We start from the raw sequence: 13,994 nt of genomic DNA on the forward strand, positions 1-13,994 counted from the left end.
CCTGTGCTCAACGGAAGCCAGATGACTCAGTGACCTCTGTTTGCATTAATCCACTTGAAAATGAAATGGCAAAACCACTCCAGCATGCACCCCTGCCCAAAAATCAAAAAAGCAGCCATGGATAGTATGGTCCATTGGGTTATGAAGAGTGGGACACTGATGAATGAACAACCTTCAGAGACCTGACAATCTGTCCCAGGCTTTCCAGATCACTGCAAACATACCTCAAGAGCCTCTCCTTCAATCTCCCCTCACTTACTAGCTAGGTGACTCATATTGGTTTTCCTCAATTTCCTCATTTGTAAGAATGAGGGTAACAACTCTACATACTTGAAAGAGTTGTGAGGAAAAAATGAGATAAAAGACTCTTAAGGTGTTTAGTGAAGTGCCTAACACTACTATGGAAATGCCAGTCCCCTTCCCCTTCCCTGCTTAGAGCAGCCCTTGAAAATGTTATAGACATGCAAGCCTGTGGACTGTTTAATACCTCCATACTAACAACACATTACAATGGAGAAAATCTCTCTTCTCCACATCTGGAATCACAGCATAACAGAAGTAAAAGCACCTTTAGAGTACAATCCTCCAGAAAATTACAAAACCAAACAAAAATCAGATTACAGGAATCAGGACTAGAAACCAAATCTTTTGGATTTCTACATCACTGGGTTTTCCACTTCATTATGCTTCTCCACTTGGTCTCAACCTTAATCCAGATTCTTACTATGACTTCAGATTGTGGGGGGCAGCTTGGAAGGAAAGAAAGATTCTTGTATTTGGAATCTGGGTTCAAATCTGGCTTTGGTGACACTTATTACCTTAGAGAAGTTTTTTCACCTCTCCAGTTCTCAGTTTCCTTGCCTGTAACATGCAGGGTGTGGATTATTTGATTTTAAAGCTCCTCCAACTTTAAAGCTATGATCTTATAAGCATCACTAGGGGAAGCTCAAGATATAAGGGAGGATTGGAGGACATCTTTATTTAACTTTAGACACAGGTGTTGTTTATTCATTTCAGTGGTGTCTGATGCTTTGTGATCCCATTTGAAGATTTTCTTGGCAGAGACATAGTTTGTCATTTCCTTCTCCAGTTCATTTTACAGATGAGGAAACTGAGGCAAACCTGGTTAAGTGACTTGATGAAGATCATACAGCTAGTAAGTGTCTGAGATCAGATTTGCATTCAGGAAGATGGTCTCTAGGCTCTCCCCACCCCCCAAAAAACAGAAGATTCTGAGATGCCTTCTGCAGCCTTGAATTATATGAATTAGGGCAAAATGATTATCAGGTACTCTGTGTCCAAAAAAAAATGTGACTTTCTACTACACATATGTCTATGACTCCCCCTCTCCAGCTTGAATAACAGGGATTTTCCAACATTCACACTTTTGCTAACCCAAATAGACTTGGACTGGGAAGGATTTTTTTTAGCTCAGAAACTAGTCGAGAGATGCTCATCAATTGACTAATGGCTAAACAAAGTGTAGCACATGAATATGATGAACTATGTCTGAGCCACAAGGAATAATGACTAGATGAGGAATACAAAGAACCATAGAAAGACTTAAATGATGTAAAGTAAAATACAAGATAAGGAAAACAATATACCACACACAATAATGGAAATGTAAATAATAAAACAAAACTGAACAGTAAATAATTTTGATGGCCAAGGTTGGTACTAGAAGATGAGATGAGAAAATGTTCCTTTCCTCTTTCTTTGCACAAATGGGGAGGAATGTGGGTAGAGAGTAACGCCTAAGTCGATATATTTTGGTTAGTTTTGCTGAACTCCCTTTCTTGTTTCTCTCTCTTCCCCTCACCCCTTCATTTTGTTGTTACATAAGATGACTCTCTAGTTAGGCAAGAGGGGAGAAAAAAAACTGAAAAGTTTGAAGGTCAAGTGCATGAGATCTTTGATCAGATCATCCACAGCCTGAGATATAACTACAAATGTTCTGAGGCAGGCAGGTGTGAACTCTGTGCCCTGGATCTCTCCAACTCATGCCCAGGGAATGTCACAGGTGTGCAAGTGTACGTGGGGGAGGGAGAGGAGGAAGAGGGGGAAAGGGGAAGGTGTTCCATTCCAAGAACCTGCCCAGCAGCTCCAGCAGGCACCAGCACTGACGCAATTATTCGGTTCAGTATCCCTCCCCCTGCCAGCTGCAGAGTGCCAGGGGTCAAATCTCAATTGTCCCCAAAGAGCAAGGGGAAAAAAAAGCTAATTCCTGCCCGTCCTCTGACTTGGGACTCCTCAAGAGTCAGATTTTTAACTCACACCCTATCCTTCCCTGCTGCCTATCCCCTCAGAGTTTCTCTCTTTAATCAGTTTGTCCCTGAGGATTACATGTTTATGCTGGGTTGAAGGAGAGGAAAAGAAGGAAGGGGGATGGTACAGGAATTAGGTTAATTGTTGACATCCTTATCTTTTACCTCTCACCAAAAAGATTAACTTAATCTAATTATTGAGCTATATCTGACACAGATGGCTGTCAAACTCCAAGAACCAAGTAACAGGAATGGTCATTGAGGTGTGTGCTTTCAGGAGAGATTTTCAGATACAGATGCCATCCCTTAATTATTTTTTTAAAAATTCTATCTACCCTTGACAGTTCTCTTTCACTGGAGGGTGAGGGTGAGTTGAGAATCTTCCTCTAAGCAGCAGCAAAACCAAGAAAAGATTCTCTCACTTTGAGTGAGGAGCAGGGGAAAGGGTGAAGCAGCTGGCACACTCCACTCCTGACAGGCACAGGCACAGAGGTCTAAATCTGGTTCTGCCCTTCACATGGGAAAAGCAGCAGTTCCCAGGGCTAGAGAGATTCAGAGATTAGTCACTGAAGGCAGGCTGGCCCCAGTCAGCTCTAACTTCCCTACTTCCAGCTGCAGCTGCCCAAAATCTAAAATCCACAGGATTAGGAGGTTTGGGGGAGGGGGGAGAAGAGAGAGAGCTCCTCATTCCATTGCCAACCTGTTCGATTGATTTGTCTCTCTGGGTATGCAGGGAGGGAAAGTCCCTGAAGGAATGTCATTCTGCCTCCCAAATGAATCTTGTAAGAGTTGTCAGAAAGGGGAAGGGTCAGTGACATGTGTCAGCTCCAGCTAATAAAATTCCGAGTTACTAATTTACTATGGGTCCCTGAATAAATCCACTGCCAGCTATGACAACAGCCAAAGGAGGAAGAGAAGTAAGTATTTGGGAGAAGGAGAATAAGGTGTAGAAAGAAGACTCCACTATAGAAGGGAGACACCAGTCTACCAAGACCATAGTTTCACTATTTTAATAACTTAATACAGACAAAATCCTAAAAAAAAAGTACTGTTATTAATAATACAGAACAGACATGGCTTTTTTTTCTAGAGGAATTGGGGATAGGGTAAAAGAAGTTTCCTTTGAGAATTTCACACACATAAAAAAAATAGAGACTATTTATTGTGAACTGAAGTTCTTAGAAAATAAACCCTTAGGGTCTAAAATAGAGACTAAAAATTTAAAAATTCAGGAGGGGGGTTTAAGTTCAACTTTGTGTTCATTCTTCAAACTTCACCCCTTTCCACACAAAATCATCCTGATTTTTTTCAAACCTAGAAGGAAAAAGGTAGAAGTAGGGATGAGGTAGAGTCACAATTGAATTCTGAGCGAGTCTACAGCTCCATCAGCCTTCACTTCACATAATGGGAGATTAAGTGGGGAAGGTTGTATTATAAAATCCCAACCCCCCCAGAAGGCATTCAAAAACGAAGTACATAGAAAGTTCGTTTCCAATGTTCCCGTTTTTCTTGGAGGCTGGCAGCTCCTGGTCCTTCATGAGTGAGAAGAGCAGAGGGGGCACACAGGTCTCCAGTGTCCCAGAATAAATGGGCTTATCATTGGTCCCCGACTTCACCATCTTTTCCTCCCAGTTCCAGCCCAGGACACCTTCTTTCGTTTAAGAATCATCTCATAAAGTCTCTCTAGCCCGGGCTGCAGCCCCAGTCCATCCACAGCACTGCAGCCCTGGACGTAGGTGAGGGTGGCGGTGGCCAACTCTTTGAGGGCCAGCCGCTTCTCCACCTCTGCGGCGCTCAAAGCCCCGGGCTGGTCCTGCTTGTTGGCCAGAACCAACACCGGCACGCCTTGGTTGTCCGAGGCCCGGCTGATCCGGTGCAGTTCTATTTTAGCCTCCTCCAACCGCTCCGTCTCTGTAGAGTCCACTACAAACACCATCCCATCCGTTCGCCGAGTGTAGGAACGCCACAGTGGCCGCAATTTTTCCTGCCCTCCTACATCCCACACCTGAAAGGTGATAGTCCGAGACCCTCCCACAGGCACCCGGATCTTCTCTGTATTGAAGCCCTTAGTGGGTACGCTCTGAACAAACTCCTTGAATTTGAGGCGGTACAGTAGGGAGGTCTTTCCTGCCGAGTCCAGTCCGATGACCACCACGTGCAAGGCCTGAAAGTGGGGCAGGAATACAGAGGCGTTCGGGGCCATCTCTGTGAGGTGGTTTCCCATGGTTATGCCGGTCACCCCCTTAGGCAGCTTGTATCTTGGTTCTCACTGACAAAGGGCAGGGATGGAGAGGAAGTTTCTTAGCAAGATTACGAGGTCGGAGCTGGATTATCTGGAAAGGGGAAAAACACAAGGGAGGTGACTGGGGCTGCAAGATAGCACGTAGGCCGACAGACACAGACACCTTACCTGTCTTCCCTTCCCTTCCCTCCCCCTCTCCCAGTAAATTCCCCGCAGCCGCATTCTTCAATCCAAAAAAAAAAAAGCTTATTCTTTCTCCTCTGCAAATTTTAGTTTGCTCTATTTAGAATGCTCCACTGGGGGAGGAGATGGAGAAAGGCTGAGCGAAGAGGACCCCGCTATCACCCAGCACTGAAAAACTTCAATAAAAACAGGGACTAGAACCGAGTGACGTGTGAATTCGCAGGAGAGGAGAGAAGAGATGCCGGGGGAAGGGTCCCTAGGACCCTCCTCGCTAAGCACGTACGTGGAGCAGCCTCCAGAAGCCTTCTCCCTACTCCTAACCAGGGGATACTCCCAGGACTAGGAGGATCCCCCTCCCCAACCCGGGGGTGCCAAGGTTTTGGAGCAGTCTTATTCTCTCGTAAATCTTACCGGCGTTCCTCCAGTCATCCATCCCACCCTCCTGCTAGCGCTGATTCTCCAGTCCCTTAGCCCCGCGCCGACGCCCCGAATTCCCCCAAAGCCGGTAGCTCGGAACAGCATGACAACCCCTCCATACCTTTCTTCCGCTACTACGAGGAAGCGCTCTTCGCAGTCTGGGTCCGGGTCCCGTTCAGGGCCCGGGCCCACTTGGACTATCGGTCTGCGCTGCTGTTCAGCTCTGCCGCGAAGGGCTTCCGAGTCCCAAGCCTTAAAAACCCGCAACATGACGTCATCGGGACAACAGCCAATCAGCGATCCGGAGGCGTCCCAGTTGTCAGCATCTGGATAGCCCAGGGATTCTCCCGCTGCTTGGGCCTGTGAAAGGAAGAGAAATGAGGAATTACAGCCAAGACTCCCATCACCTACCTCCTATCCTCCCCCACACCTCCTATTTTCCTTTTTTATTTCCTTTTTTCTCCTCCAGATGTTAATGCTGAAAACTAAAATAGAGGATCAAGGAGCGCCATAAGAGGGATATACCTTTTGGCAGAAATGTCAACCCAGGAAGGGAGAGGGTGTCTTAGAGGCTAGAAAAATTCTGCCACAAGGACAGTGTATCTCCCCTTATCCTTCTAGACCTCTTCAGAGAAAGACACTCCTCATTCTGTCACTATTTCCAGTGACCTCAGACTGTCATTTCCATTGCATTCCAAGTCGGGAAGTTCCTTCTTATGTCTAACCTTACCTCCTCGCTGTAACATCAGCATATTTAAATGACAGGATTCCACTTTCTGTGTATCAAAAGTATTATGTTTCACGATAAATCGTGTGTATTACAGTGAAGACTTGAAAAAAAAAAACATCATAAGAAAATAACAAGCTATTCTCCAGTTGATAAATGGTCAAAAAATATGAACAGACAATTTTCAGATGAAGAAATTAAAGCCATTGTTAGTCATTTGAAAAAAGGCTCTAAATCACTTTTTGATAAGAGAAGTGCAAATTAAAGTACCTCTGATGTACCACAAAATTAAGACAGCTGTGAGGTACCATCTCACATCTCTCAGATTGGCTAAAATAACAGGAAAAGATACTAATGAATGTTGGAGAGGATGTGGGAAAATTGGGACATTAATACATTTTTGGTGGACTTGTGAACCATTCTGGAGAGCAATTTGGAACTATGCCCAAAGGGCTATCAAACTGTGTATACCATTTGATCCAGTATTGTCTCTACTGGGCTTATATCCCAAAGAGATCATAAAAGAGGGAAAGGGACCCACATGTACAAAAACGTTTGTAGCAGCCCTGTAAGGAACAATCAGCAGCATGATTTCAGAAAGGCCTGGAGAGACTTAAATGAACTGATGCTGAGTGAAGTAAGCAGAACCAAGAGAACATTGAACACAGCAACAAGATTATGTGATGATCAATTCTGATGGACTTGGCTCTATTCCACAATAAGATGATTCAAGCCAATTTCATTAGACTTGTGATGGAGAGAACTATCTGCATGCAGAAAGAGGACCATGGGGACTGAAATTTGAATCACAACAGTAGTTTCATCGTTTGTTGTTGTTTGCTTTGCTTTTTTTCTTGCTCATTTTTATCTGATATTTCTTGTGCAACATGATAAATGTGAAAATATGTTTATTTTTTAAAATTTTTAATAGCTTTTTATTTACGAGTTATATGTATGGGTAATTTAACAGCATTGACAATTACCAAACCTTTTGTTCCAGTTTCTCCCCTCCTTCCCCCACCCCCTTCCCTAGATGGCAGGATGACCAGTAGATGTTAAATACATTAAAGTATAAATTAGATACACAATAAGTATACATGACCAGACTGTTATTTTGCTGTACAAAAAGAATTGGACTCTGAAATATTGTACAATTAACATGTGAAGGAAATCCAAAATGCAGGCAGGCAAAAATATAGGGATTGGGAATTCAATGTAATGGTTCTTAGTCATCTCCCAGAGTTCTTTCACTGGGCGTAGCTGGTTCAGTTCATTACTGCTCCATTGGAACTGATTTGGTTCATCTCATTGCTGAAGATGACCAGAGCCATCAGAATTGATCATCATATAGTATTGTTGTTGAAGTATATAATGATTCCTGGCCCTTCTCAGTGAAAATATGTTTAAAAGAATTGTGCATATTTAATTATACTGGATTACTTGCTGTCTAGAGAGAGGATGGGAAGAAGAGGAAGAAAAATTTGGAACACAAGGTTTCACAAAGGTGAATGTTGAAAACTATCTGCATATATTTTGAAAATAAAAAGCTATGAAACAAGCAGAAGCAAGAATACATTGAACCCAGTAACAGCAAGAATATGTGATGGTCAGCTATGAAAGGCTTGATTCTTCTTAGTAGGTTAGTGATCCAAAGCAATCCCAATAGACTTTGGACAGAAAATGTCATCTGCAACCAGAGAAAGGACTAAGGAGACTGAATGTAAATCAACACATGCTATGTTCACTTCTTTTTTCTGTTTTTTTAAAATCTCTCCCAAGGTTTTTCCCTTTTACTCTGATTTTTCTCTCCCAACATAATTCATAAAACAACATATATTAAAAATAAACATTAAAAAAGAAAGAAAATAACATGGTTTGTCTCTTCTCATTTCAACATTTTTGTACACAGGATCATAGGTTTAGACCTTCAGAGAAGATGAAAAACCACTTAGTTCAACCTTTTATTTTTCAGAAAGGTAATTGAAACCTCGAGGAAATTGCTTGCCCCAAATCATATAGATAACATAATACCAGAGCTGGAAAGATATGAAGGGATCATGTTCTAAAGACCTTTCAATATCCAAACAAGAATTTATATTTCATCCTAGTGAAATATAGATGTAAAGAGAGAATATGATCATATCTGTACTTTCAAAAAGTTATTTTGGTAATTGGGGAAAACATGGAATGGAGTAGTAAGAGATTTAAGGCAGAAAGACGTATTAGAAGCCTATTGAAATTAACCAGGAGAGATATGATGAGGACCTGAACCAGCTTTAAATTTTAACCAAAAGTCTATCAGAGATTTCAGAGAAGCCTGGAAAGACTTACATGAACTGATACTAAGTGAAGTGAGCAGAACCAAGAAAACATGGTACACAATAACAACCAGATTATATGATAATCAACTGTGATAGACTCCATTCTTCTCAACAATGAAGTGATTCAAGGCAATTTCAATAGACTTGTGATGGAAAATGCCTTCTGACTCCAGAAATAGAACTATGAAGATTGGATGTGGACTGAAGCATAGTTTTTTTTTTTTTGCTTTTTGTTGATTGGGTTTTTTCTTTCTCATATTTCATATCATTTGGTTCCCTGACTGGGAAATTGAATCATTTGGTTTCCTAACCTCATCAGGTCTCTGTCTGTCTCAACAGGAATGCTTAGATATTTATAGATTGTCCCTGATAGATTTATTTTCACAATGCTTGCTTAATTTTTAATGATGTGAAATGATATAAAGTTTTTATATAATTTTTCACTCATGTCCAACTTTTTGTGGCCCTATTTGGGATTTTTTTTATTAAAGCTTTTTATTTTCAAAACATATGCATGGATAATTTTTCAACATTAATCCTTACAAATCCTTGTGTTCCAAATTTTCCCCTCCTTCCTCCCAACTCCTTCCCTAGATGGCAAATAACCCAAAATATATTAAACATGTTACAATGTATGTTAAGTCCAATATATTTTTACATATTTATGTAATGTTCTTTCTAAAATGTAATGTTCTCTGTTGAGGCTTTCTTGGGGTCTCTGGGAATCCTTTTTTTTCAAGTTCAGAGTTCTGACCCATAAGATATTTATACAATAATCTTGCTACACAAAGAAAAATCAGAACAAAAAGGAGAAAAAAATTTAAAAGAAAACAAAATGCAAGCAAACAACAACAAAAAGAGTGAAAATACTATGTTGTGATCCACACTCAAGTTTCCACAGTCTTTTCTCTGGTGTAGATGGCTCTCATCATCAAAATATCAGTGGAACTGGCCTCAATCATCTCATTATTGGAAAGAGTCACATCCATCAGAATTGATCACCTGATAGACTTTTTTATGACTTTTTTTTAAGTTATGGGAAATTTTTTTTCAGTCTGGTGCATCTTTACTTATTTATTCAACAGTGTTTTATTTTCCAAATACATGCAAAGATAGTTTTCAACATTCATTTTTGTAAAACTTTGTGTTCCAAATTTTCTCTTCTCTCTCTCACCTCCCCCTTCCCAAGACAATAAACATTCTGATAGAGGTTAAATATATGCAATTCTTTTAAACATGTTTCTGATATTGTGCAAGAAAAATCAGACCAAAAGGGCTGGGGATATGAGAAAGAAAAAACCCAAACCAACAAAAAGCAAAAAAAAAAAAATTATGCTTCAATCCACATCCAATCTTCATAGTTTGGTCTTTGGTCAATGCAGATCCAATGTGAAAGAATTCAAACCCAAAAAGTTTGACTGGCAAAAAGGGAAGTTTTATTGGCACTGAGAAGTCAGCTTTTGCTAGGAGACTGACTTCTTCAGTGACAAGGTCCTGACAGAGAGATAAAAATCCTAACAGAGAAATCCTGGCAGAGAGATAAAGAAAGGTTAACACTGAGAAGAAAATGTTTTCACAGTGGGCAGGGGTCCTGGCAGACAGCTATGCCAGAAGTCCCTTGGCATGGCATGATTTCTGCTTTTAGGCCTCTGCAAATTATGTTTAAAATTTCATGTTTTTATAAGGAATCTAAAACTGAGGTTTAATTGAATGAGATTCCTTCAATGTTGTCACTATCTCAGGCCTAGATTTTCAGTTGAATGAGATCACTTACTGGAAGTGGTCCTGAACCAATTTTCAGCTCAATAGAGACATCAGGTCCAGATCTCCAGTTAAATGAGACCACTTAAGTTTGGGCTAAGTAGGAGCGGTCCTAGACTCAACTCAATAGAGGGTCCAGCTAGTCCCACCAAGATAACAGAATGAAACCACTTTATCTTGATTCCCTGAGGGAGGATTCTCCTAGAGGAGAGTTTCTCAAGAGTTCAAGGAGAGTTCTGCTCCCCAAAGTCAGGACAATTTCAGGGTTCCCCCCATCAGACCCATAAAGAAAACCCCTACTTATTGAAAAGTTTCCCTGACCCAAGTCATGCCCACCTACATTTTTATACTAAACATGAAACAAAAGACAAAATTCCATAATAAGGAAGAGTTAGAAAGCTCAGTTTTAGGGATTTTGATTTGCTTAAATAAAACAAAAGCAATAGCAATGTCAGTGCATCCCTGGAGAAAGCAGAGTGGTCAGTTAGCATTTATTAAGCACTTACTATGTGCTAAACTCTATACTAAGTAATCCAGAATAGAAAAGTCAAACAAAGAAAGTTTTAATTGAATGGGAGAGACAATATGCAAACAGTTCTGTACAAGATATTAACAGAATAAATTGAAGGTAATCACAGAAGAAAGGCACCAGCATTAAGGACAATGAGGAATAACTTCTTATAGAAAAATGCATCAAAATACTTTTTAAAATTTTTTAACTTTGGCACTATTCTCATCTTAAATTCAGGGAATCAAGATATTCCCTCCTCAAAATCTGATTAAGCCTTTCTTTAAAAACTGATTTCAGAACAGTACATTGCCTTCTTGGAATTTGATTTAAAGTACTGATATAATTTTCCATTCAGATGAGAATAAGTATTTTAGACCAGGATACTTAATTATTATTTCTTTTTTTTTTAATTTTTAGTCTCAAATTCTTTCCCTCACTCTACCCACCCACCCATCCATTGAGAAGGCAAGCAATGATATCAATTATATGTCTGAAATAATGCAAACCACATTTCCATATTAGCAATGTCACAAAAAAGCAAGAAAAATAAGTAAAAAAAATTATACTTCATTCTGCACTTGGAATTCATCAGTTTTCTCTCTGCAGGTAAATAGCATTGTTCATTATGAGTCCTTCAAAATTGTCTTGGATCACTGTATTGATCAGAGCAGCCAAGTCTATTACAGTAGATCATCTTCACAATATTGCTGTGATAATGATCTCCTGATTCTTAGCATTTCATTTATTTGTCTCCCCAGGTTTTTCTGAAAACATCCTACTTGTCATTTCTTATAGCACAATAGTATTTCATCAGAGTCATATATCACAAACTGTTTCTCTTCTCAATTCTTCAAATGATGAGCACTTCTTAGTTTCCTAATTTTTATCACCACAAAAGAGCTACTACAAATAATTCTGTATCTATATATCCTTTTCCTTGAAACAGGCCTAAACATGATGTTGTTGATCAAAGTTTTATAACCTATTGGGCATAGTTCCAAATTGCCCTCTAGAATGGTTGGACCAGTTCACAACTCTACCAACAATGTATTAGTCTCCCTATTTTCTCAAACCCCTTCTAGTATTCGTAAGTTTCCTTTTCTATTGGGTTAGACAATCTGATGGACAATGTGAGATGGTAGCTTAAAGTTGTTTTAATTTGCACTTCTCTTGTGATTAGGATTTAGAAGATTTTTTCATATGACTATATATAACTTTGATTTCTTATTTCCAAAACCACCTGTTCATATCCATAGACTATTTATGAATCTTATTTTTTTAGTAAATTTGACTTTGTTCCTTATAAACATAATATTATTTTTTTAATATTCCCTAAAAGAAAATGAGGTACTAGTAGCCTAGCAAGGCCCCACTTATCTCTCCTCAGGCAACCCTAGATCCCATTCCTGGACACATGGAAGGCACCCACAAATGGGATTCCAATTCCCTTTCTTGTGCTCCATCTTTCATCCCCATTCATTGCCCTATTCTCTTTTTCTTTTCTCAACTGGATACTGAACCCTATCCCAACACTTCCAGTAGATAGCCAGCGACACAAGCACAGATCCTAGGGGACTTCCCCTGGTGACTTCTTGCCACCATTCAAATGGTTCTTTGAATTGTCAGCCAGTTCTGTCTCCTTCTAACTATAATAGTGTCTAATCCACATCTCTCTATCTTTCCTGGCAGCATAATAGGAGATAAGTTATCAAAAGGCTGATTAAAATCCATTCAAGGTAAATTATATCCAAAGTAATGCTATCATTTGCTAATTTAGTAATCCCATCCAAAAAAAAGAAAAAAAGGAAATGAGGTTAATCTAGCATAATCTGTTATTAATAAAGTCATGTTGACTCTTCATGACCATTGTTTCCTTTTCTAGATGAATACTGACCATACTTTTAATGATCTCCCCTAGAATTTTTCCAGGAATCAAAACCAACTCCATAGTTTTCATTCCTGTTCTCTTCTCTCTGAAAATCAAGATTTTTTTTTTTACCTCCAAGCTTTCAGTTTCCCAAGATCTTCCTGATATTACTGATAGTGGCTCAGCAATTACACTTGCTACTTCTTCAATATCTGAGGATATATAGTTCATCTGGACCATTTATACTTGAATTCATCAAGGGCAACAGTGCTTTCTTGCTATTTCCTTACCTAACTTGGTTATCAACTCCCTTTTAGTCATTTTTGTGCATAATTTCCACTGCCAAAGTTATTCTCCTTGGCAGAGAAAACAGAAACAAAATAAAAACTGAGCAGCTAGATTGTAGCCAAGTTATACAAGACTTTAAATGCCAAGTCGAGGAGTTTATTTGATCCCAGAGTCAACAGGGAGTTAGTGTAACTCCTTAAACAGGCAAGTGATATTGTCAGACTACAATGGTCATAAGAACAGATGTGTATGTAGACTAGGTTGGCAACTAGCTTCCCATAAAATGACTCAATGTCAGAAACTGATCCAATTTAATCAGTGCAAATGGCATTAAAGAAGAAACGTGACCATCTGTTTTGACACTATAGCCAAAGAATCATGGAACATTTTCCCTTTTTTTATTTTTATTTTTATTATATTTTGTGTTCTAATTTGTTTCCCTCCCTCCCAATCTCTCATTAAAGAAAGCCAACATGTAATATAGAACTATCTGTGGAACCATATAATACATATTTCCATATATCAGTTCTTTCTCTAGAGGTGGCTAACATTTTCCTTCATTTTAGCTGATTTGAATATTACTCAGAATACCTTAGTTATTTAGTTACTCTTTGAACAATATTACTGTTGCTGTATACAATGTTTTCTCGGTTCTGCTTTTCTAATTTATTCCAATTCTTTGCTGCCACAGAAAGAGCTGCTTTAAATACAAATAGATTCTTTTCCTTTTTCCCTGATCACCCTGCAAAACAAAACTAACAATGATACTGCTAGGTCCAAAGTCATATGTTGTTTTATATCTCTTTGGAAATAACTCCAAATTGCTCTCCAAAATGGTTGTATCAGTTCACAGTTTCATCAACAGTGTATTACTGTCCCAATTTTCCCATGTCCTCTCCAGAATTTATTAATTGTCATGTCTTTCATTTTAGCCAATCCGGTAGATATGAGATAATATCTCAAAATTGTTTTAATTTGCATTTATCTAAACAATAATGATTTAGAATAAATTTTCATATGATTATAATATAATGTTGATTTATTCTTTCAAAAACTACTTGTTCATAGCAATTGGGGAATGACTCATTATAAATTTAATTTTCTCTCTATATGAAATATGAGGCAAATACAATACTTTTTCCCAATTTTCTGCTTTCCTTCCAAATCTTGGTAACTTTGATCTTATTTGTACAACTACTTTTTAATTTAATGTAATTGATATAACCATTTCTTGCCAGGCTTTGTTGGTAACATATAGAAATACTGATGATTTATGTGGGCTTCTCTTATGCCCTGCTATTTTGCTAAAATTATTGTTTCAACTAATTTTTAGTGAAGCTACAGGATTTATAAGTGTATCACCCTATCATCTAATTCCTTCAATTTCTTTTTCTTCTTTTATTGCTTTTA

The 13,994-nt window shown here is 38.9% G+C and overlaps 1 protein-coding gene across 1 annotated transcript; it reads right to left on the reverse strand.

Annotated features, from left to right (window-relative positions):
* Positions 1–3,252: 3,252 nt before the first annotated feature.
* On the reverse strand, positions 3,253–5,362 carry ARL4D (ADP ribosylation factor like GTPase 4D). Its single transcript, XM_051992044.1, has 2 exons — positions 5,231–5,362; positions 3,253–4,600 (listed from the first exon to the last, which is right to left on the reverse strand). Exon 2 carries the CDS (start codon positions 4,489–4,491, stop codon positions 3,880–3,882), a length of 612 nt encoding a protein of 203 aa, XP_051848004.1. The 5' UTR covers positions 4,492–4,600; positions 5,231–5,362; the 3' UTR covers positions 3,253–3,879.
* Positions 5,363–13,994: the final 8,632 nt, after the last annotated feature.

The sequence above is a fragment of the Antechinus flavipes genome, chromosome 4 (genome assembly GCF_016432865.1).
Source record: "Antechinus flavipes isolate AdamAnt ecotype Samford, QLD, Australia chromosome 4, AdamAnt_v2, whole genome shotgun sequence".
In the NCBI taxonomy this organism is placed as follows: Eukaryota; Metazoa; Chordata; class Mammalia; order Dasyuromorphia; family Dasyuridae; genus Antechinus; species Antechinus flavipes.